Source organism: Saccopteryx leptura, chromosome 2 (genome assembly GCF_036850995.1).
Source record: "Saccopteryx leptura isolate mSacLep1 chromosome 2, mSacLep1_pri_phased_curated, whole genome shotgun sequence".
Classification (NCBI taxonomy): Eukaryota; Metazoa; Chordata; class Mammalia; order Chiroptera; family Emballonuridae; genus Saccopteryx; species Saccopteryx leptura.
The window spans coordinates 215,729,386-215,751,409 of NC_089504.1; the positions used below are offsets into that span (position 1 = coordinate 215,729,386).

Consider the following 22,024-nt stretch of genomic DNA (forward strand, 5'->3'; position numbering starts at 1 on the left):
GAGTAGCATGAGGGTGGCTGATGGCCCCATAGGGGCTGGTGGATGCACATAGAGGCAGGGCTGTGGTGAACCTCAGCTCCTCGACCTCTCAATCCCTTGGAGGCCTCTCATGAGACCCCCTTCCCTCCCCTTTGTGGGAAGAAGACCACCTTACCTTATGCTGTGGCGGGGGCCTCAGTGAGGACATGACAAAGGGGCCACACCAAGCTCCTCAAGGTTGGCGCTTCCTTTCAGGTTGGGAGGCGTGAGTGTCACTGTAGAATATAGATGGGGCTGAGCTGGGTGGTCAGCTTGTCCCTTATGCTGGGGGCCAAGGACACCATGGCAGAGGTTGGATGGCCATTTTCTTCCTCTACTTGTGTGTGTCCTATCTCCTGGGCGGTGTCCACCTGGCAGCTCCCCCCCTCCTGGACCCAGAGGCAGAGTGCAGCATGGACATCATCCTGGTAGACTCCAGTGAGCTGTCATCCTCTCCTTCTCCAGAGCCCCACAGAGGTGAGGGCTCATCTGGGTACAGGACTCATCACTTAAGATGCTAGCCCTCAGCTTGGGCAACATTAACAGTTTCAGGCTTCTGGAATAGTCATATAATTCAGATGCCTGGGCAGAGGCAGGAGGGCCCGCCCATCCAGAGGTTCCCCTCATACCCAAGCTTGTATATTGAACATTCCAATAAAGGTGGAGAGCCGGAAATGGCAGGGGTCCTCTGGCTCCCGTGACTTCAGAAGATCAACTTGTGACACTCATTTCTTGGCTGTGTTTAAATTAGAGATGGGCAGAGAAGGAAATGTTCACTTCTTAACTTTCTTTTCCAGACCTGATTGCATATGAAGTCCAGGTTAACCAGCGAGCCATAGAAGGTGAGCGGTCACAAACTTGCCCACTCTCTGGTAAAGAGACATGTGAGCTGCCTCCCACAGGCGCCCATCCAGGAAGGAGGCAGCAGATGCAGCTGGTGTCCTGCTGCTCTTCTCCTTCCACCAGCCCTGGCCACCCCCCAGGACTCTCTGGCTTCACTGAAGGTGTACAGGGATTTTTAGGACATTCACAGAATTGTGTAAACAGCACCACTATCTAATTTTAGGACATTCTACCACCCTCCCCCCAAAATTCCCATCTCATGTCCCATTCTTTATCACCCCCTCCCTCTTTTAACATTAGGCAACCACAAATCTACTTGTTTTCTCTATGGGTTTTCCTGTACTGGATTCCTTGCATTTCTATATGCATTTTAGGATTGGCTTGTCAATTCCTGTACACACACACGTGTGTATGCGTGCCAGCTGGGATTTTGAAAGAAACATCTGGACCAGTTTGGGAAGGTGCACCGTTTTAACAATAGTCAGTCTCTGATCCATGAAGTTGGGACGGTTTCCTATTTATTTAGATCTTTCTTTCAGCAATGTTTAGTGGTTTTCAGTGTACACGTCTTGTACTTCTTTTGTTAAATTTATTCCCAAGTCTATTGCTCTGTCGATGGTGTCATGATACATGTTGCACTTTACCTGTCCTCCATAGACATGTGCATCTGTTGTGGAAGTTTCCAGGTGCATACACAGCACCCCCTGTTTGAGGGGGGGATGTGCGCTCCGTGCAAGGTGAGCAGGAAGGTGAGGGGTGGCTTCGGGGAGGCCCCTGTTGGAGCAGAGGAGGCACTGCCTGGTTGCCTCTCTCCAAGGACAAGTTCCTGGACTGCCTCTTCCTGTACGACGATGACGGGTACCAGTCTTACTGCTCTATCTGCTGCGCAGGAGAGACGCTGCTCATCTGCGAAAACCCTGACTGCACTCGGTGAGGCGAGGGGTGTCCCGGGGGGCTGGGGTGAGGGCCAAGGAGCCTAGGAAATCTCCATTCTTCTCATCCACACATCCCAGAGTGGGGGGCATTTCTTCCAAAAGGATGATTTTCTCTGAAGCTTTTAATTTCCACCTCAAACATACTGCTCACAAAAATTAGGGGATATTTCCAAATGAATATGGAGCTACAAAATATCCTCTAATTTTTGTGAGCAGTATATTTTGTTTGATGTAGAGCTTTGACCTATGGGAGGTGGATGTCAAAAGACTTATTTCCAATCTATCTATTTATTTATTTATGACCGAGACAGAGAGGGACAGACAGACAGGAAGAGAAAGAGATGAGAAGCATCAATTCTTCGTTGTGGCACCTTAGTTGTTCATTGATTGCTTTCTCATATGTGCCCTGACCAGGGGGCTACAGCAGACCGAGTCACCCCTTGCTCAAGTCAGCAACCTTGGGGTCAAGCTGGTGAGCCTTGCTCAAACCAGATGAGCCCACGCTCAAGCCGGTGACCTTGGGGTCTCGAACCTGGGTCTTCTGCGTCCCAGTTCGATGCTCTTATCCACTGCGCCACCGCCTGGTCAGGCTCAATTTTTAAAATTTTTATTATTGTTATCGCCAAGACGTAGCTGCTTCCCCAATCACTACGTAGAGCAGCGCTGGAAACCCTGCACTGGGGTCTGCTGGTCACAGCCGAGGGGAGGGGGAGACAGGCAGGGGCATGTTCATTCCTCATTACATGCCAGTGTGAGCTCCACTCACGTCCCCTCCCCTAAAGTCCTCCTGGGCCATCTTTGCATTTACATTCCCTCCCCTATTTACACCCCCGCCATCTGGTGCTGGGTGACCTTAACTGTTTCCACAGGCTCCAGAGTTCAGGGAAGACAGTTGGCTTAGGGGGTTCTTAGAAATTTGTCATTGCCCATAAACACTCTGTGGCTGTCGTCTGCGGATGACTTGGTTCCTGTCTCTCTAGGTCCCTAAGAGAAACTGGTCTTCCTCCCTGTTCCACAGTCCCACCTTCCCACCATGCAGGGTGCAGATGAACAGGGTCAATTTTGTCTTCTCATTTGAGCCCAGAGTGGCTTTGATAGCTCACTCTAAAGCAAGGGACAGTCTTCTACCTGTAGACAGCCCGTGGTTGCACTTGGTGGCCAAAGCAATGTCATCTCAGTCCCTGTGGTTTTCTGTTTGACTCGAGGTGCTACTGTTTCGAGTGCGTGGACACCCTGGTGGGCCCTGGGACCTCGGGGAAAGTTCAGGCCATGAGTTACTGGGTGTGCTTCCTGTGCCTGCCCTTCCCCCGCAGTGGGTTGCTGCAGCGCAGGAGGAAGTGGCGGGGGCAGCTGAAGGCCTTCTATGATCAGCAGTCGGTAAGGAGCCACTCAAAGGAGAGACCAGTGCCAGTGGGACCCAACTTGGCTGGTTTTCTCTGGTCACTAGTTGCAAAATGCCCACCTGCTCCTGTACACAATGAAATTAAAGCCTTTGAAGCAAATGTGCTTTTTTCTTTGACAGCAGGTTCCACTGGGTGGGCTGGCTTTTAATTACTGTAGCAGGCCGATTTTGTTTGTTTGGAGCCTGGGGAATGGAGGCAGATGTAGCAAGTAGGAGAGGAGCTCTTGGAGGTGCGCCTCTCAGCCCAGCAAATGCAAGAAAATGCCTGGGCAGCCAGCACAGATGCGGAGCCTCTTACGGGTGAGGCCAGGAGCCAGGCAGGAGCTATGGGCTCATCACAGTGGAATGAACTGTGTCCCCCCCCAAAAAAAATCATGTCCCAGTCTGATCCCTGGTACCTGTGAACATGACCTGTTTTGGAAATAAGATCTTTGCAAATGTAACTGAGTTCTGGTTCTTGAGATGTGGCCCTTCTGAATTCTGGTGGGTCTGAAGTGTGGTAACTGGTATCATACAAGGACCCAAGGACTGAAGGCGACCTTCAAAACCTGGTGAGAGGCCTGGGACAGAGTCTTCCTCGAAGTCCCCAGAGGAATCCAGGACTGCTGACACATTAATAACTTGAAGTTTCCAGCCTTCTGAATAAATTCATGGCCACATAGTTTATTTCCATTTGTTGTGGTTGCCCTGGGAAACCAAGACAGAAGGGTGAGGATGCTTGACAAGGAAGCAGTGGGCAGCATGGACTCATGGCCAGAACTGGTTCAGGGGACTCACACACCACATGCTGACGCAAGCTGGGAGGCTGGGAGCACATACACACTTACAACAACCTTACAGGTGTCTTTATGCTGCTGTTTGGAGAACAGGCACGTGCACTCCTTGTAGAACCTTCTTCCAGAGCCATTTAGTGGCAGAAATTGTCCATATCCCTGTTTCACTTTGAAAGAAAATGAAGTTGATATTCAGAAATATCGTTAACGCTAGCCCAGTGCCAGGCACAGAGGGAAGCAGCTCTGCCCCTGCACCTGCAGCGAGGGACAAGGATGTGCACCCCACAGAGTCCATCAGAGCTGGCCCGTGCTGGCGTGGCCTTGCCCTCCTCTCCTACTTCACCTCCTCAGGGCAGCCAGGGCTGCACCGGCCCTGCCTCAGACTCACCTGCTTATTCACTCACTGCCTGTGTTGGTGCTGTCCCATCTGCTTGAGCCCCAGACAGACCCTTCCCCATGTGGCTTGGGGTCCCCTGCAAGCCTCCCACACAGGCAGACTCCTTGCTCAGGCCTGATCTCTGTCAGTGGGCCACTTGATGCCTTGTTTGCAGGAGGCCAGGCTTCCCCCAAGTGCCTGGATGCAGAGGACTTTGTGGGGCTTGTTTTCCCAATGGGTCAACAGTCTGTCCCTGAGTGTCTTGGAAGGTCAGGCAGGCATCATCTCCAGCACGGCTTCTTTCCTGTTCCTCTGTCCCCAGCATGGCTTCTTTCCTGTTCTGTTGTCCCCAGCACGGCTTCTTTCCTGTTCTGTTGTCCCCAGCACGGCTTCTTTCCTGTTCCTCTGTCCCCAGCACGGCTTCTTTCCTGTTCTGTTGTCCCCAGCACGGCTTCTTTCCTGTTCTGTTGTCCCCAGCATGGCTTCTTTGTGGCTGAGCACAGGCACAGGCTCGCCACACAGTAATTCTTGGTCCTCATCCTGGGAAGGGCCTCCTGCTGGTAACTTTCAGGGCTGCTAGGTGGTGGGGGCCACACTCAGAGCCCACACAAAGAAGGAAAGGAATGGGATGAAGCCACTGCTGCATGGATTCAGGATGCTCTAAATGTGAGACTCTCCCCAAGAAATACAAAGGGAGCATTCCCCACCCCCAGGAATGAATTGTCTCCCTTCAGATTTAGGCAAAGTGTCCCCACCCCACCCTGCCGCCTACCTTTCCTATGCTCGAGATGGCCTGGGGAAAGTTCAGGGCAGGAGACCTGGCCCAGGGCTGAGCGAGGTCTTCCCGCGGGTCTGAGGGGCAGTGTAGTGGAGGCAGGGCCAGCGCCTTGGCAGGAATATCCCAGGTGTCCTCTGTTCATCAGGGGAAATGCCTCTACTGGCAGTAAGGAGTCTGTGTCATTCATAGGCTCTGTAACCAAGTCATCCCAGAACATTGTCTTTTTTTTTTTTTTTTAAATAAATAGGAGTGTCCTCTTGAGATGTATAAAACTGTGCCTGTGTGGAAGAGAGAGCCAGTCCGGGTGCTGTCCCTTTTTGGAGACATCAGGAAAGGTGAGTGTGGAGATGTCTAGAGGACTCACACTGAAAGATGTGCCTGCCCAAACCTGGGTGTGTGGGGGGTTTAGAATGTCCCCAGTGTCACACTTGCTGAGCACGTGAGGCAGCTCCAGGCATCTGGGGCCAAGGGTGATTTGGGGGGGGGGGGTGGAGGGGGCAGGAGCCCTGGAGCTCACTCCTTCAGAAGACACGCCTTAGAAATAAAGTGCAGAAAGCAGGACGGCCTGTGTAAATGCCGTTAATGAGGGCCGTGTGGCCAGGCTCTCTACCCACGGCCACTACACACCAAAGTCCCCTTCAAATACCACCACACCCCCACCCGTCTTAGCGCTCCCGGTACCCTTATGCCTCCTGAGCCCTGGCCGCTCACATGCTGCGCTCACATGCTGCCCTCCAGCCTTGCCTGAGTGTCCTGTCTCTCTGGACCCTAAGCTGATTCCCACCTGCTGGTGCCTTTAGAAATCATGGATTCTTCTGGGCCCTGCAGACACGAGGAGAATCCATGAAAATACCCCTTAGTCTCGGACCCAATGGAATCAGGGACCCGTCCCACTTCCAGCATATGTCTTGTGCCCTGTGCGAGGGTCACAGCGGCCTCAAGGACCATGTCACAGACAAAGGGCCTGAGTCTCACACAAAGCAGTCACAACTTACAACTGAAGGGACCCAGGATTCAGGCAGAGGCTGCCCTGCCTTCACCTCCCACCAGAGGACAAGGACGCATCCCTGAGTCCTGTTTGTAAGGTCATTTCTGAGCTTGTCTTCCTGTTCCCAGGCTACAGACCCTGAGGAGCCATAACAGGGCTCTAGCAGCCAACATACTGTGTCACACAGCCTGGCCTGGTGACATCAGTGTGGATTCCACCACCCAGTGGATTTCCGTAACCAGAGCATAACATCACAGCCCGAAAAGGCTAGTTTCAGCACAAACTGCTTGACTTTCTCAAGTCATTACTTAGAGGAGTTTGCTTGCTTAGCTTATAATGTAACAACACATACCTTCATCTTTAGTACCCTGTCATGTCATTGAAAAGATAGTTTACTCCTCAGTGACAGACATGTCTTCTGGTTCAGTTCTTGGCCTTTTGATGGCAGTTGGACTCAAAGTCAACATGTCCTTCTGTGTCCTTATTTTTTCCCCCATTCAGAACTGATGAGTCTGGGCTTTTTGGAAAACATTTCTGGCTCAGAAAGACTGAGGTATCTGGATGATGTTACCAACATAGTGAGGAAGGACGTAAGTACAGCATGTCTGTCCAGGCACCAAGATGGAAGCAAGTGTGCAGGAGGTCCCTGGGGGTGCTGGGGGGTGCTGTGGGGGTGAGGGACAGCCCGATGCTAGACAGCTCTATCCCTAGCCAGGGCCGAAGTGGGGGGTCTTGCAGGAATTCGCACCTGCTCTATAGTTGCTGGTGATTCACCCTGCAGTGGGAGAGAAAGGGGCATTTTTTTTTTTTTTTTTTTTTTTTTTTTAGATTTTATTTATTCATTATAGAGAGGGGAGAGAGAGAGAGAAGGGGGGAGGAGCAGGAAGCATCAACTCCCATATGCGCCTTGACCAGGCAAGCCCAGGGTTTTGAACCGGCCACCTCAGTGTTTCCAGGTTGACGCTTTATCCACCGCGCCACCACAGGTCAGGCGAGAGGGGCATTTTTATCGCCCCCATACTGCCCACAGCCCAGAGCAGAGTGATCAGCCAAACTTTCTGTTCAACTTATTGAAATCCAAGCGGCCAATCCCACCACCCATGATGGTGTTGCTCAGAGAGGGCGTCAACCCCCACCCCTCTCTCTAAAATAGACAATGGCTGATTGAGACCATCTTCTGAACACGCTGATGATGAAATGTCCTGCTCCCTTGAAGGCTATTTCCTTCCATCCTGGACAGTGGCCTTGGAGGAAGTGCTTAAAAATGACTCATCAGCACCCAGCTTAGCCTTGAGCTCTTCACAGCAGATGGAGAGAAGGCAGGAAGCCTTTTCCCATCGGCTCGGGGCAGGAGGACTCTGGTCTCTTGCTTGTCCCAATGCTGGGACACAGCCTCTCCTGTGAGGAGATAGGATTAAAGTCCATGGTCCTGCGAGGTTGAGACTTGTGTACTCTTAGCAGAGCGTCTGGGGGCCGGGAGCACCGGCCCTTGTAGGGGGAACAAGGAAAGGGCAGACATGGAGGGTGCACTCTGCCCAGCCAGGTGTCAGCCAGGGCCTCACAGCTCTGCTGCCCATCTGGCCAGGAGCCCATGTCCAAGGGCCCAGTGTCTTCTCTGACCGCACTGGAGAAGCCCCGCTTTGTCATCCCACCATGGTCTCTCCTGCCCTGAGTCCAGGACAGGACTCTTTGTGGGGAGGGCAGACTTCACTCTGCCCTCAGCCTGAAGCCCATACCCTGAACTTCATTACCATGAGCCTCACCCAAGACCCCCTGCCCCCTTTAGATGCCCCACCATGGAGCATTTCTAGAATCTGCCCTGTCTGCACACTCATCCCCAGCTCCCCCAGAGCCAAGTCCTCCCCCCACAGGGTAGGACGTTTAAGATGGGACATGATGAGGACATGTAAGAACCGACCAGACTCAGAGGGACTTCCCCAAGCACATTAGCTAAGGCTGCCCTCACCCCCAGTATGGAGCCCTTCTGTTATGAAAAGTGACAATGTTTGGATGTGTGGAGTCAACACTCAGTTCCCAAGCACCCCGACCTCACTTCTTTTTCATGAGGCCTGTGCAATTGGCTTCATTGTTCCACAACCCCATTCTGGAAATGAGATGGGCGGTTCCCACACTGCTCCCCCACATCTCTGGGCCAAACCTGGCTGTGGGTTTCAGGAGTTTAAAGTAAGCTCCAGCAGTCCCTGTGCTGGCCTGGCAAGCAGTCAGCTCAGGGGGAACTGGGTGTTCTAAGCCCCTGGTTTCCTCTCCGGCAGCTGCTTCGCACCCAGGTTTACTGGGTGGGGTGTATTAGTGACTGCAGCAGCCACCTGCATTAGATTTGTGGGGGTGCTGGTCCTGGACCACCAGCCCACACTGACCTTGGCAAGCTCCCTTTCTCCTCTTCTCTGTCCAGACCCTTCCACCATCCCTTTGCTCCAGTAAATAGACTGAGATAGAACTGGTGCTCAGATGCCACAGGAAAAGCTGCTGGTACACGTAGAACATGCTAGAGGTCGCTTAACCTAGGCTGTAGGTTCTTATGCAGTGCTTTAAGGGGGTCTGGGAGGACAGGGGTCTGTTCTGGAGGGGTTCTGTCAGAACAGCAGGAAACCAGTATTGTATTTGGGTATCTTGTTAATTTCTTTTTAAGAAGAATGACACGGGCTAAAATGGTCATTAACTGGAATACTCATGTCCATCGCCTGGGAGAAGGGCACTGGCCACCTCTGTGGTTGGGGAGCACCCTTTCTTGTCTCAGGTGTGACTGGGATTGGTCATGTCTTGTTGTCTTCCAATTCGGTCATGGGGTGGCCAGCTGACTGGCTGCCGTGTGGACTCTACAGGGAAGGACACAGCCTCACTGTTAGCATCTGTCCAGCCAGGAGCCACTGACTGTCCTGTCAGGGAACCATCTTGTACTTTTCCTGCCACACACAAAAACCATGTGAATCCTGGGGTCAGTGCTCTGACCTTCCCAGGAGCGGATCTGTGGGGCAACATCTGCCACAAGGAATCACTCGGGTTCCCAGCACCCTGCGGAGGGCCACCCTCTCCTCAAACAATGAAGCCAGCTCTGAGTGTTCCCGAGGTTGACGGTAACTGAGGACATTGGTGGGTCTGACCCCATGGCTTCACTTCCCCTCAGGCCTTGTCCTGAATCAGTGGTTAGACACATGAGGTGTGGCCACTTGGCACATAGGAGCCCGCTGCTGGGACAGGCCCACCCACATGCTACATGTGTCCTCCAGTGTCCTGTGTCCTGCAGGTGGAAGAGTGGGGCCCGTTCGACCTTGTGTACGGCTGCATGCCTCCCCTCGGCCAGGCCTGTGACCGCCCACCAGGTAAGAGAGCACCCTCTGCCCAATATCTGGGTCCTCTTGTCCCCCCGCCCACAATGGCCTATTGTCTGCATTTTAATAAAACAGCTTTATTTAGGGGTCACTGATAACCATAAACTGTTCTTGTTCAGCAAGTATAATGTGGTGTGTTCTGACATACGTCCCTGGGAAGCCATTGCCACAACCCAGAGAGTGAACTTATCCATCACCCAAGCCCCTGGCACCCTCTGACCCTATACTGCCCCCTTCCACCTGCATACTCAGCTTTCCTTTAACCGCCTCTGCCCCTTCGCACTGGGGCACTGGGTGAGGCAGGGGTCTGCATGCCAGGGGACAGTGAGCTCTGGGTTCTAAGGCTCAGCTGCTGCTGGAGGATTAGCAGGTGCCAGAGGCCCAGGTTGGCCAGACGAAGCCTAGTTCTTCCAGTGTCCCCCTGACCAGAGCCCTCAGCCCTGCCCTCGTGACCTACGTCCTGGCACCGGGCAGAGCCAGATGTACCTGGGTGGTCCCCCCAGGGTGGTTCCTGTTCCAGTTCCACCGCATCTTGCAGTACGCAAGGCCCCAGCCCAGCAGCCCGCAGCCCTTCTTCTGGATGTTTGTGGACAACCTGGTGCTGACCAAGGATGACCGCGCCGTAGCCACACGCTTCCTGGAGGTACATGCGGGGTGCGAGCTCAGGATGCCAGCCAGGCTGGGCCTTCCGGGAATACTCGGGCTTTGCCGGGGGGTGGCAGTTTAGATTCTGACCCCTGAGGCCTCGGTTTTCAGAGTGACTGTGAGGGTCACTTTGTGCCTCTAGGGCATGAACCCTTCATGGTGGGGTGGCCTTGGAAGGTGTCCGCTTTACACTCTGCTCAGGATATACCACCACGGGGCTCTCCATCTGTGCACATGCACATGCATGCACACACTACACACAGCACTCTTCACAGTGCACAGATGACTGACATACATGCATGTAATCACATGTACTCACACACACACTCCCTCTGGTGCACCAACACCCTGTTTTTTCTCTCCATGTATCTGAATCTGGACCCTCAGGGCAGCCAGAAACTCAGTGACAACTCTGTCCAGGGCTGACCTGAGTCCCTTCCAACACCCCCCGACCCCTACCCCACCCCACAACACAGGACAGTCCCTTGGTGAGCCTGGTGTCCACTCCTCACAGGACACTTCCCCACATTCAAACTCATAGCCAACCATTTTCTAGCCTCCCAGGCCCCCATCTGTCCCTATCACCTCGTCTTCGGTGTCTCGGTCACCTCCAGGGTTCTTTGTGCAAATACAGCAAATCTGCCTGTGCTGCTCTTCTGCATCTGATGGTTGTCCACTTAGCCAGATCTGCCTGCTACAGAGGACCTGCTTGGCCCTTGTTTTTGTTTGTGTGTTTGCTTTTTTTCTTCCGTTTGACTTCATATTACATAATACATGAATTAACCTGCTCCTTATTGATGGATAATTGGGTGATGTCTAATCCTCTGCTCTCCCAAATGCTGCCACGGTGAAGGAACATGTCTGGAAATGTTCACCATTTTCTCAGGTGTGCCCAGAGGCTCGCAGTAGGGATAAGGGTCGTCCGGGCTCATTTTCCCACCAGCTCCACTTTCCTGGGCCTCTCCCAGAGTGTCACCAGCTCTCTTGTGCAGTTCTTGTTACATATGTCCCCAAGTACCCACAGACATTGGGATCTTCTGTCTTATCATCTGTTTTTTTTCCTTTAATTTTTATTAATTTTAGGTAGGGGAGGAGAGATGATTTTGAATCGTATACAGGAAACTATTGATTTCTGTTCCTGCATTTTGTTTCTTCTGCCTCGCTGAATGAACTTACAACTTGCAGTAGTTTTCAATAGCTTCTGTTAGACTTTCCAGGTATTTGAGCAGATCATCTGCAACTCGAGACAGGTTTTTTTTTCCTTCAAATTTTATACTTTGGGTAGCTTTCTCTTGTCTCCCTCTGTTATCTCTGGGATAACCTTAATCACAGCAATGACAGGACATTACTATCTTGTCCTTGACTTCCATGGAAATAGTTCCAGTGTTTCTCTAAGTTGATACTGGCTCTGAGGTTGGTAGATTTCACTATGTTAAGAAAAGTTTCCATTGATTTCTAGTTTTTGAGTAATTTTATCAAGATAGCTTTTGGATTCTGTCAAATATTCTTTTTAATGTCTGTGGAAATAAAGACAATTTTCCTCTTTCCAGCTATCAATAAGATAAAATATATGAATAGATTTCCTAATGATGAAACATCTTTGCATTCCTGGAAAACCCACTTAGTGGTACGTGGTGTATATTCTGCTAACATAACGTAGTGCTGAATTTGGGGTTTTTTTGCTGGAGGGAAGTACGTGGTTTTTTGTTTTATGCCATTTTTGTTGGGTTTGGGTATCAGCATTAAGCTTGATTCATAAAAATAGTTGAAAAAAGACAGAATTCTCCTATGAGGTGGACTGGATTGGTTGTTGTTGTCATTATTTTTAAATGGGAACTAGTTCTTCTGTGGAAACAGAAATCTATAAGGATTTTCTATCTTTTTGGAGCTTAATTTTGTAAGTTTCCTAGAATATAATCCATTTCATCATAGTTTTAAAAAGCATTTTCATAGAGTTGAGCAAAGTAGCTTCATGGCTCTTGTACATCCTTCTGTGTCTGAGCTTACTTCTCCTTAAGAAGTCTGAGATTTTAAAAATACTGGCATGTTGCCATGTAACAGCAGTCAGGATCAGGTTTGTTTATCAAAAAAAATCTATTAATAAGTAATCGTGGGTCCAGCCAAAAAGAGCAGTTTCCAGCCTGGGCACCAGTTCCTGGCAAACTTGGAAGACAGCAAAAATTTTGATTTTTTTTTTTTTTTTTTTTTTTTTTTTTGCATAGATTTGGTTGATCCAGATTGGTCCCAAATTAGAAATAGGAAAAAAGGGAACTTCCCATATTTCTTATAACTGCTTCAATCTTGCTGTGGAACCTAGTTCCTGCCAATGGCTGGGAAGAGCTAAACATGGCAAGGAGGTGTGTCTGGGCAGTGGTGCTTGGGGACGGTCCGCAGGGGCCTCTCTGGCAGCCACCTTTTGTTGTGTGTCAGGGGCTGGGTGGCCTCTTGCCTCAGTTTCTCCCCCATGCCCTCTCCCTTTGGAGGTTCCCCTCCCAGTAGTGGAAGGTCTGCTCTGCCTTCCACTGTCTCCTCCCTTGCCCTTGCACTGCCTTTTAGAGAGACGGTGACCCCAAGACCAGGTGGTCACTCTGCCCCTGACAAGTGCCGTGAAGCAAAGGTACTTTACAACATCCTCCTCTCTGCCGGCACAGCAGTCATGTCCCTGAGACAAAAACCCCTCTGCTCAAAGACAGCAGACTTCTTTAACTGCACGGGAGTCCATCCAGTGCCTGAGCAGGTGGGGAGTCGTTGCGCCATGTGACCTGTAGAACAAAGTATCAAGTAGTTAAAAGTTTTAAAATAATATCTTGCTTTTTTCTCATAAGGGATTTATTTTAAAAATTAAAATAAAAAAAAATACATGTTGTGAAGCAGTGTGGACCGGGTGATAGTGTCAGTCCAAGAAGGCTGTTGACCATACTCTTAGGGCCACACATGGTTTTCACGGTGCCCGAGGCTGGTGGGCACCACAGGGGACAGAGGTTATTGTCCAGGTCACCCTGATCCACAGCTGATGTTTCCCCCCTCAGACAGAACCTGTGACCATCCAGGACGTCTGTGGAAGAGCTATCCGCAATGCCGTACACGTGTGGAGCAACATCCCGGCCGTCAGGAGGTATTGCCTGTGCACGGGATCCTTTGGAAGTAAGGAGGGTCACCGGCTTTCAAGGGAACAGAAGTCCGAGGCGACGGGGAGCCCAGCCATGCCCAGCCAGGTCGGGGGTGTCTTGTGGGCCTTCGAGGCAACCCCAAAATTCTGGGCATGCTCAAGGTCAGGAACGGCCCTTCCACTCTGGGACTTCCCCCCCACCTGTTGCACTAATGCTTATGAGGTTCTCATCTTAGGACTTTGCAGGGCTTTCCTGCATCCAGAGAAGAAAGTCCAAACCCCTGGCCATCTGCCACAAGGCCAGTTACGCCCTCAACCTGGTGCCCTACCCCAGCCTTTTGGAGCACAGCCTACCGTACAAACACTCATACCCTCACACACCCATTCACAGTCACTCACACTGACACACAACCACATACTCACAAGCTCATGCACACTCTCACACCCATACTCTCACACTCACACACCCACTATGCACTCTGGCTGTACAGAACTTGGTGTCACCGGAACACCAAGCCTTGGGCCTTTACGCACACCCCTTCTTGGTCACTGGACATTTTCTTGCCTGCTCCTACTTGTGAACATTCACTCCACTCACAGCCTCCTCCCACACACACCCATATCCCAGCCCCCTGTCCATCAACCCTGCTCCTCAGCAGCCTTTCTACTCACAAGACACCTGTCCTGGCTCTGTCCCATCACACCCTGTCCCCCTGCCCTTAAGGGAGGATGGTGGGCTCCTCAGCCCACATCCGCACCAGCGCAGTCCTGTGTGAACCATGCTGATGCAGTTCCAGGGACAGCTGGGTTCTGTCTCCTCCCCACAAGGGTTTCTGGGGCCTTTCCCACCCAACCTGGATCAGTGTCTCCCCCTCCATGCCCATACCCAGGATTTGTTTTAGGTGCAGCTACAGTGAGGCAGCTTTCTAGAATGTTTTCTCCTCCAAAGCCTGGATGGTCATTGTGTGGGCTGCTGCTTACATGTGCCATTTCCCCTTCCCTGCCCTGCCCTGCCCACCAACTTGCTCCCTCCCCCCACGTGTTTCCCAGAAACAAACTGGAAGCAGTTTCTTTGAAGGGCAGTTTCCCTTCAGACTGCTGCCGTCTTAACAGTGGGGAGAGAGACCCACACTCAAGGCTGAGGATGGCCACCCTCTGCTGGTCAGGGTGGTATGCAGGGTGGGAGGTTGCCAGGAGGGGCCTTGAATATTTCTGGCACCTCCTTTCTGGCCTTTCAAAGTAAACCAAAGCAAGGTCCCTGACTGCAGGGGGGTGCCTGGTAGCATGCAACAGAAGTGCTGGGTGCCATGTCCGGGAAGCCTTAAGTCCCATGAGTTGCATCAAATTACAAGTTGAGGTTCCGTGTTCTCCTCATACACAGGGTCTGTGGCACAGGCTGCCACAGGACCCCTGGGAACGTGTTCAGACCTCTCTGTCTTGGGTATATCAGCATTCCTTGGGAATGACATACAATTTGGTTGGACTAACCTTTGCCCCACAAGCTGCCCCTTCTTCTCTGTGAAGCCTCTCCCTGATGGCTTCTTCTCACTGAAAGGGAGACCTGTCCCGCTTGGCCAATATCAGTCTTTGGGGACTTTCTGCCCTCCACCACCCTGCCTGCTCCTCCCTGGGGAAGGTGGGAGGCGTGGGGTCCATCTCATCCTCTACTTAGGACATTCAAGCTGGATGGGGTGTTTATTTGAGAGACCTCTGAATAACCTGGAGAGACTGGAACCAGCCAGCCTTCTCCTCCCCCTCACCGTCCTCCCTGGCCTGGGGGCCATGTGCTGCTCCATTGGTGATGAGCCTCCTCTCTCCCCCACAGCAGGCATTCGGCCCTGGTTCCCCAGGAGGAAGTATCTCTGCTGGCTCAAGACAGACAGAGAGCAAAGCCCCCCACCCCAGGGCCAGCCAAGCTGGTGAAGAATTGTTTCCTCCCCCTGAGAGAATATTTCAAGTATTTTTCAACAGAACTCACTTCCTCTTTATAAATGAGTCACTATACCGTGAAGAAAGAAAAAAAAAAAAGACTTTTCTTAGAACAAAGATAACTTTCCTGATATTCTCTTTTTTCCTCTTTAAATTATTTTATTTCCTTGACTTTGAATTTCCATGGTCACCTTAGACCCATCTGCCCTTTGGATCTGGACATGCAGCCTGCTCCCCCTCCCCACCCCATCACATCTATTGGAGGGAGGGGGGTGAAGCACCTGGCATCTAACCAGGGACAACATCCTGATATCCAAATTCATGGTGTGCTGCCAAAAACGTTTCTGTGTGCCGTTTGAGAAGTTAAAAATACATTTATTATGCAAGTTATTGGTCATTTTGGGTGTTTTGATGGATAAGCACAGCCTTTGCTCTGTGGGACATGTAGGTGAGAAAGACCAAGAGGACACATTATATAAGTGCCTGTTGCACATGCTCTGCATGTGACGGAGTGATGCTGCCATGTGAACCACTCACCCTGATGACGGCCACACAGAACATCCCAAACCTTTGTAAACTGTACAGTTTTCAGCTTGGTGAGCAAAGGGAGAAGGGACCAAGCACAGCATAGAGGCGGAGGCCAAACACACACACCTGTGACATGTGTAGCCTTCCTGTCCCTGCTGGGCTCCTGTGAGGGCAAACCCTTGAAGAGTGTTGACTCGAGCTGGATTCAAATCACATATAGTGAATCCCAAAGGCATCACTCCAGATTAGCCAGAACCCTCCCCCCCCCACACACACACACACACAAAGGGACTGAGATCATTAACACTCAGCTTGTCCTGGGCATGATGGCCGGGACTTAGGGACCCTCAGACCAGCGCTAGTGCTGTTATGGGATATAAGATGATTTGTGGAAGAAAGGTTGTTTTAAAATTGGATCTTTAGAAGATTAAAAATATATATATTGTTAAGTAGATTAGATGTATAATGGTCAATTTTCTATGTCAACTTGGCTGGGTCAGGGTGCGCAGACATTTGTTCAAACATTATTCAGGATGTTTCTGTGAAGGTGTTTTTTGGATGAGAGTAACATTCAAATCAGTGGACTTTTAAGTAGACTGCCCTCCACAATGTGGGTGGGTGCTGTGGTCTAAATGTCTGTGTCCCCCCCCCACACCCCCAAATTCATATGTTGAGATCCTAACTTTCAAGGTGAAAGTGTTAGGGGGTGGGGCCTTTGGGAGATGACACCGAAATGAGATTAGTGCCTGAATCAAAGAGGAGCCAGCAAGCTTCCTGCCCCTTCCACCATGCGAGGACACAAGAAAAGTATGCTAGCAAAAGAGGGCCCCTACCTGCCTGTGCTGGCACCCTGATCTCCCACTCCCAGATGCTAGAGCTGTGAGAAATACAATTTTGTTGTCTATAAGCCACCCCGTGAGTGGTATCCCGTTAGAGCAGCCTGGTGGGACCGAGACCGTGGGCCTCTTACAAGCCACGGAAAGCCTGACTGAGTGAAGGCTGACCTCCGCACTGCAACGCCCCAGCACACCACCTGTGGCCTCTAATGACAACTCTTCTTGGGTCTCTGGCCAGCCACTCACCCTACAGATTTGGGGTTTATCATGCCTCCATAACCACATGAGCCACTTCCTTGAAATAAATCTTCTTTCTATATATATAAGTCCTGTTGGTTTTGTTTCTCTGAAAAGCCCTGACAGGTACAGATGTCTTCACTGAATTAACCCTTTGAGTAGTACAAAAACATTCATGTACGTCCTCGTGGCTCCTAACCATCCAAAGTACAATCAGCCCTGGCCGGTTGGCTCAGCGGTAGAGCGTCGGCCTAGCGTGCGGAGGACCCGGGTTCGATTCCCGGCCAGGGCACATAGGAGAAGCGCCCATTTGCTTCTCCACCCCTCCGCCGCGCTTTCCTCTCTGTCTCTCTCTTCCCCTCCCGCAGCCAAGGCTCCATTGGAGCAAAGATGGCCCGGGCGCTGGGCATGGCTCTGTGGCCTCTGCCTCAGGCGCTAGAGTGGCTCTGGTCGCAATATGGCGACGCCCAGGATGGGCAGAGCATCGCCCCCTGGGGGGCAGAGCACCGCCCCTGGTGGGTGTGCCGGGTGGATCCCGGTCGGGCGCAGCATGCGGGAGTCTGTCTGACTGTCTCTCCCTGTTTCCAGCTTCAGAAAAATGAAAAAAAAAAACAAAAAAAACAAAAAAAAAAACAAAGTACAATCATACATGTGTAAGGCAACATTAAAAAAAGGCAAATGTATGTTCTTCTTGTTTCCATAAATTAATTATCAAACAAACATGATTTTAAGTTAACAAAACTGTAACTGGAACTAATTTCATTTTTTGAAAAAAAATGACTCACTCCTGGGGGTCAGCATGCATGAAAAAAACCTCACTACTCAAAGGGTTAATGTGAACCTTCTCTCAGTGGTGGATGGGAGGACAGTACTGGCCTCTGACGTTGCATGTCCTATATCTAGGGGCTATGTTAGCAAGATCTCATCTGTAATGAAACCAGGGCCATGGCAGCCCCAGAGCACAGAGGGGATGCAGAGACAAGCAACCAACTTCTGGATCCAAGCTGACTTCAAAGACATGTGTTTGTGACACCAACTAAGGGACCAGGTCATGGTGATGCCTGTGTACTGGAAGGCTGACTCCAGGCTGCTTCCACTCCAGGTTACTGGCGATGCAGGGCCCATTCTAATTAGTGTCCACTTTCCATCAGACTGCTCCCAAGTGGGCCCAGAGCCACTCAGAACAGATTTACACATTCAGTTTTCTCCCAAATACCTGGACATGCCCCTACTAAATATATAAATCCCACACACAGGGCTCCTTTCTGGGACTCCCTGTGGCTGGCAGAACAATGACCTAAAAAATATATCCCTGCCCTAATTCCTGGAACCTCTGAATGTCACTTTACATGGCAAAAAAGTGTCATGAACCAGTGTGACTAGTAATTCCAGGTCCTGAGTGGGAACAGCGCAGAATTAAGAAAATATGCTTAAAGAATAAAAAGATGGGTTCAGAAGGGCTCTGCAATGCTGCTGGCAAAAACAGAGTGCACTCCACGACTGCTTCTTGCTTTATTTATAGGGCAAAGTGGGCCATTAGCAAATCAATGAGATCTCTAATCTTATTTCCAAGGCAATCCAAGAATTTTACCAAGTGCAGAAAACCCCCACCATACATAACATCCTAACCTCACTAAACAAAGGATAGCAGAAACTTGCCTCCAGTCTTTCTGGGGAACATGGGGGGTAGTGTAAACAATCCAGCACCACAGCTTAATAGCCTTTTACAACCTAATCAGGCAAGTGAGTTGGGGGGGATGGGCAGACTGTCAGCTTACAGCCAGTTCCCTGCACCTCTGTCCCCCCAAAATCTAAACTGCAAAAACCCTGTTGGCTTTTTGGTTCCCAACAAAAAAGAACTTGGCTGATGTGATAGAATCAAGATGGGGAGATTGTCCTGGACTATCCAGGTGGCTATAATGTGATCACTAGGGTTCTTATCGGGGGCAGAGGGAGGCAACCTCAAACAGAAGTAGGGGCCATGACGTGGAGGCAGAGATGGAGGAGTACTGATTCCAGACTTCTAGCCTCCAGAACTTTGAGAGAATGTCTTTCTGTTGCTTTAAGCCACCAAGTTTGGGACCATTACTCACAGCACCCACAGATAGGTACCTTAAGAGAAAAGATGAGCATCCTGAGACAAGGGATTCGTCAAGCTCCGAGCATTGACTGACATCTGTGATGTCACAGGCCCCTGGTTGTGAGGACCCCAAGGGAACTGCTGTGGCGTCAGCTGGGGGGAGCCTGGGTCTCCAGCATCAAGGTGCAGCCTGCTCTCCCATCTGCACCCACTACTTCAAGTCCCTGGCATGAATATAGCCCCTACTTGGTCCCCAGGTCGACTCAGATAGTCCTGCAGGAGGGTTTCTCTCTCCACACCCCCACTCTGGTCTGCCTTTTTCATCTAAGAGTCTCTGTAACCTATTCATTAACTCAGCTGCTCTATGAGGAACTTTACCTCTCCCACATCATAAATGGGAAAATGCAGGCACAGAGGGGTCATGGACCTTGCTGGAGGTCACACAGCTCCGGAAGTGCAGCGCTGGGGTTGGAAGCCAGCACACCTTCTCAGTCTGACGTTCCTGGGGCTGGTCTTGGTCCCACTCAAGGTGGTGCACCCACTCCCATGGCCAGAGGTGGATTAAGGTCAGTTGAGGCCCCACACTCAGAAGAAAATATTAGGCCCCTTAAAAAAGAGAGAGGGAAAATAAAAATACATGTTAACCACTTTTTTAAACAAATAAAAAATATTATGTACTATTTATGTTAAAATTGCACATATGAAACCAAATTTGATGTCATTAGAAAAAAGTGTAAAGTTGGGGTTTTGCGGGGCCCTTCAGAAGTCAGGGTCTAGGGCGCGCACCAGGTGCGCCCGCAGTTAAATCTGCCTCTGCCCATGGCCCTAGTCTGCCTTGATGTCCTCTTCCAGCCCAGCTGCTCTCCCTGCCAGTTCACTGACTGCTCAATGAGCAATATGTTTCCTCCTCCCAGAGTCCCCTCTTGAGTGAACCTGGCAGCAACAGTATTCGGTCCTCTGCGTCTGGGGCGAGGGGGACTGCCCAGGAAGCAGAGCTTGGCCCCTCCTTCACTGGCCTCAGCTCCTGCCAGTTCCGCCCTCTCCCTTCCCTCCCACCTGCCTGGGGCTGTACCCGGGAACCTTCCGTTCCTAGCTCCGCGAGGTGGTTTCTCCACCTCTCCAACAGCGCCTACTGTGTGTGGGGTCCCACCTTTCTCCACTCAGCAACCCCAAAAGCAGAGTAGGGATTCCCTTAAGAGCCAGGGAGTAAAGCGTCAGCCAATCAGTGCAGCTTGTCCGGTCAGAAAGAATCCCGTGATTTGAGGGCCCGGCTGGACGCCAGGTGGGGGAGGTGGGGCGTACCCAGCCCCGCATTCCCGCCTCAACTGCGGGTGATCTTGAGGCTGACCTTCTCCAAACTCAATTTTGCTCTGCCAGCTGCTGCCAACCCAAGGGGAGAAGAACCAAGGTCACCGAAATCATGCCCTCTCCTGCCCCACTGGGCCTGATAAGGTGCCTCCCCCCCCCCAAAAAAAAAAAAAAAAAAGTGTAGCCGGCTCTGTCTGTTCTAAGTGCGGCACTGACAGAATTGGTATTCTGGCTCTGGGAATGGTTGAGTCCTGCGACACCCTCCAGCCCCGCTTTGATTTATGTCCGCCCTGCTCTTATCTTTCCTCCCGGGCCCTGCTCTCCGCGGCTAAAAGGGAAGGTGGTCTCCTCAGTTCTCTTTAAATCCTCCACACCAAAGGTCCCAGCCTGACCCGGAGGAGTAGAGCCCCGGGCTTGGGACAGCAAGTTCACCACCCTCCTGGAAGTCAGAGCTCGCTGCTCGGCCTGACCTCTTCTGCAGCATGTGCCCCATATTCCAGTCCATCCCTTTTGCTCCCTCGCCGTGTTTGGTCTTGTCCCCAGAGGAATGTTAACTTGCACTGGGAAGAGATTCTGCCTTTCCGAAAGCTTTTTTTGTAGGATCCACGGAGCATCTGGCCAGCAGTAGTGCACTACACCTTTGTTGAATGAATGACAGCCTGCGGAAGGTGGCTGGGTCTGGGGAGCCCGCCTTGGAGCCCCCCCTCACCTTACACCTATCCCAGGGTCCTGCTCCCCAAAGGCTGGCCTCTCTCTCTGAATCAGCCTGGGCGTCGGAACAGACCCCTCCTGCTTGCTCCACAGGGGACAAGGGCCTCCAGACCCGAACTGGGTGCCTAGGACCCCAGGCCCTTCCCGGCGGCCGCTGAAGGGAGGACACCCAATTACCTAGTGGCCCCACCTCCCTCACCTCATTGGCACTTACCTGGCTGGTGCGGACAGGAAGTGGGGAGCACTGACTCAGCGGAGTCACGCAGGGAAGACACCCAGAGGGCTGGGCGGGGTGTGGGAAAGGAGCAAACGCCGCGTTTAATCGCGCTCTGCAGCTCTGCGCGGCCCTTCCGAGACCAGAAAACAAGAGAGTCAACTTGGAGGAGCAAAGATGGTTTCCACGCGGCGGGAATATGCAAACATGATGCGGCGTATGGCCCAGGACCCACACAGGATCGGAGAGCAAAGTTGGGGGGCACAAGGGGAAAAGCCTAGGGCTGGACTGAACTGTAGATCATGCCTGTCTGCCTTCGCTCCTGTCTTCCATTCATTCGTTCGTTCCTGAACAGCTCTCACTTCACCACAGAGCTGGAGGTACTGCAGGAGGGAGCCTAGGACTAGGACTCTTGGGCCGAACGGGCAGAGCGGGGAGCTTGGGAACACGGACGTTCTGCGCGACACTGGGGGGCAGCACTTAGCCTTCCAAGGCCTCCATCGGGGCAAGCCCTTTCACAGCGCCCCTGGCCGTTCTCCTCCTTGGTACCATGCTTCCCCCAACTTCCCAGGCTTCTACAGCACTCCTGCCTGTGGCATCCTGCCCATCGGTGCTGAACTAGCACCTAAAAAGGGATTAAGTTGCCTGACCTGTGGTGGCGCAGTGGATAAAGCGTCAACCTGGAAATGCTGAGGTCGCCGGTTCAAAACCCTGGGCTTGCATGGTCAAGGCACATATAGGAGTTGATGCTTCCAGCTCCTCCCCCTTGTCTCTCTCTCTCTGTCTCTCTCCCACCCTCTCTCTCCTCTCCAAAATGAATAAATAAAATAAAATAAAAAAATTAAAAAAAAAAAAAAAGGGATTAAGTTTCTGGAACCAGTGGCAGAACTTCCTTTCTGCTGCGCCCCGCCCGCCTGTCGGGCGGTGGGGGGTAGGGGTGGGGCCGAGGGCGGGCCGAGGGCCG

General features: G+C 51.7%; 1 protein-coding gene across 1 annotated transcript; it reads left to right on the top strand.

Moving 5' to 3' along the window:
- Positions 1–335: 335 nt before the first annotated feature.
- Positions 336–15,208, top strand: DNMT3L (DNA methyltransferase 3 like). The gene is made up of 11 exons (XM_066363656.1): positions 336–495; positions 816–860; positions 1,519–1,598; positions 1,679–1,791; positions 3,002–3,173; positions 5,373–5,460; positions 6,615–6,703; positions 9,379–9,454; positions 9,967–10,106; positions 13,138–13,223; positions 15,043–15,208. Exons 1-11 carry the CDS (start codon positions 336–338, stop codon positions 15,206–15,208), a joined length of 1,215 nt encoding a protein of 404 aa, XP_066219753.1.
- Positions 15,209–22,024: the final 6,816 nt, after the last annotated feature.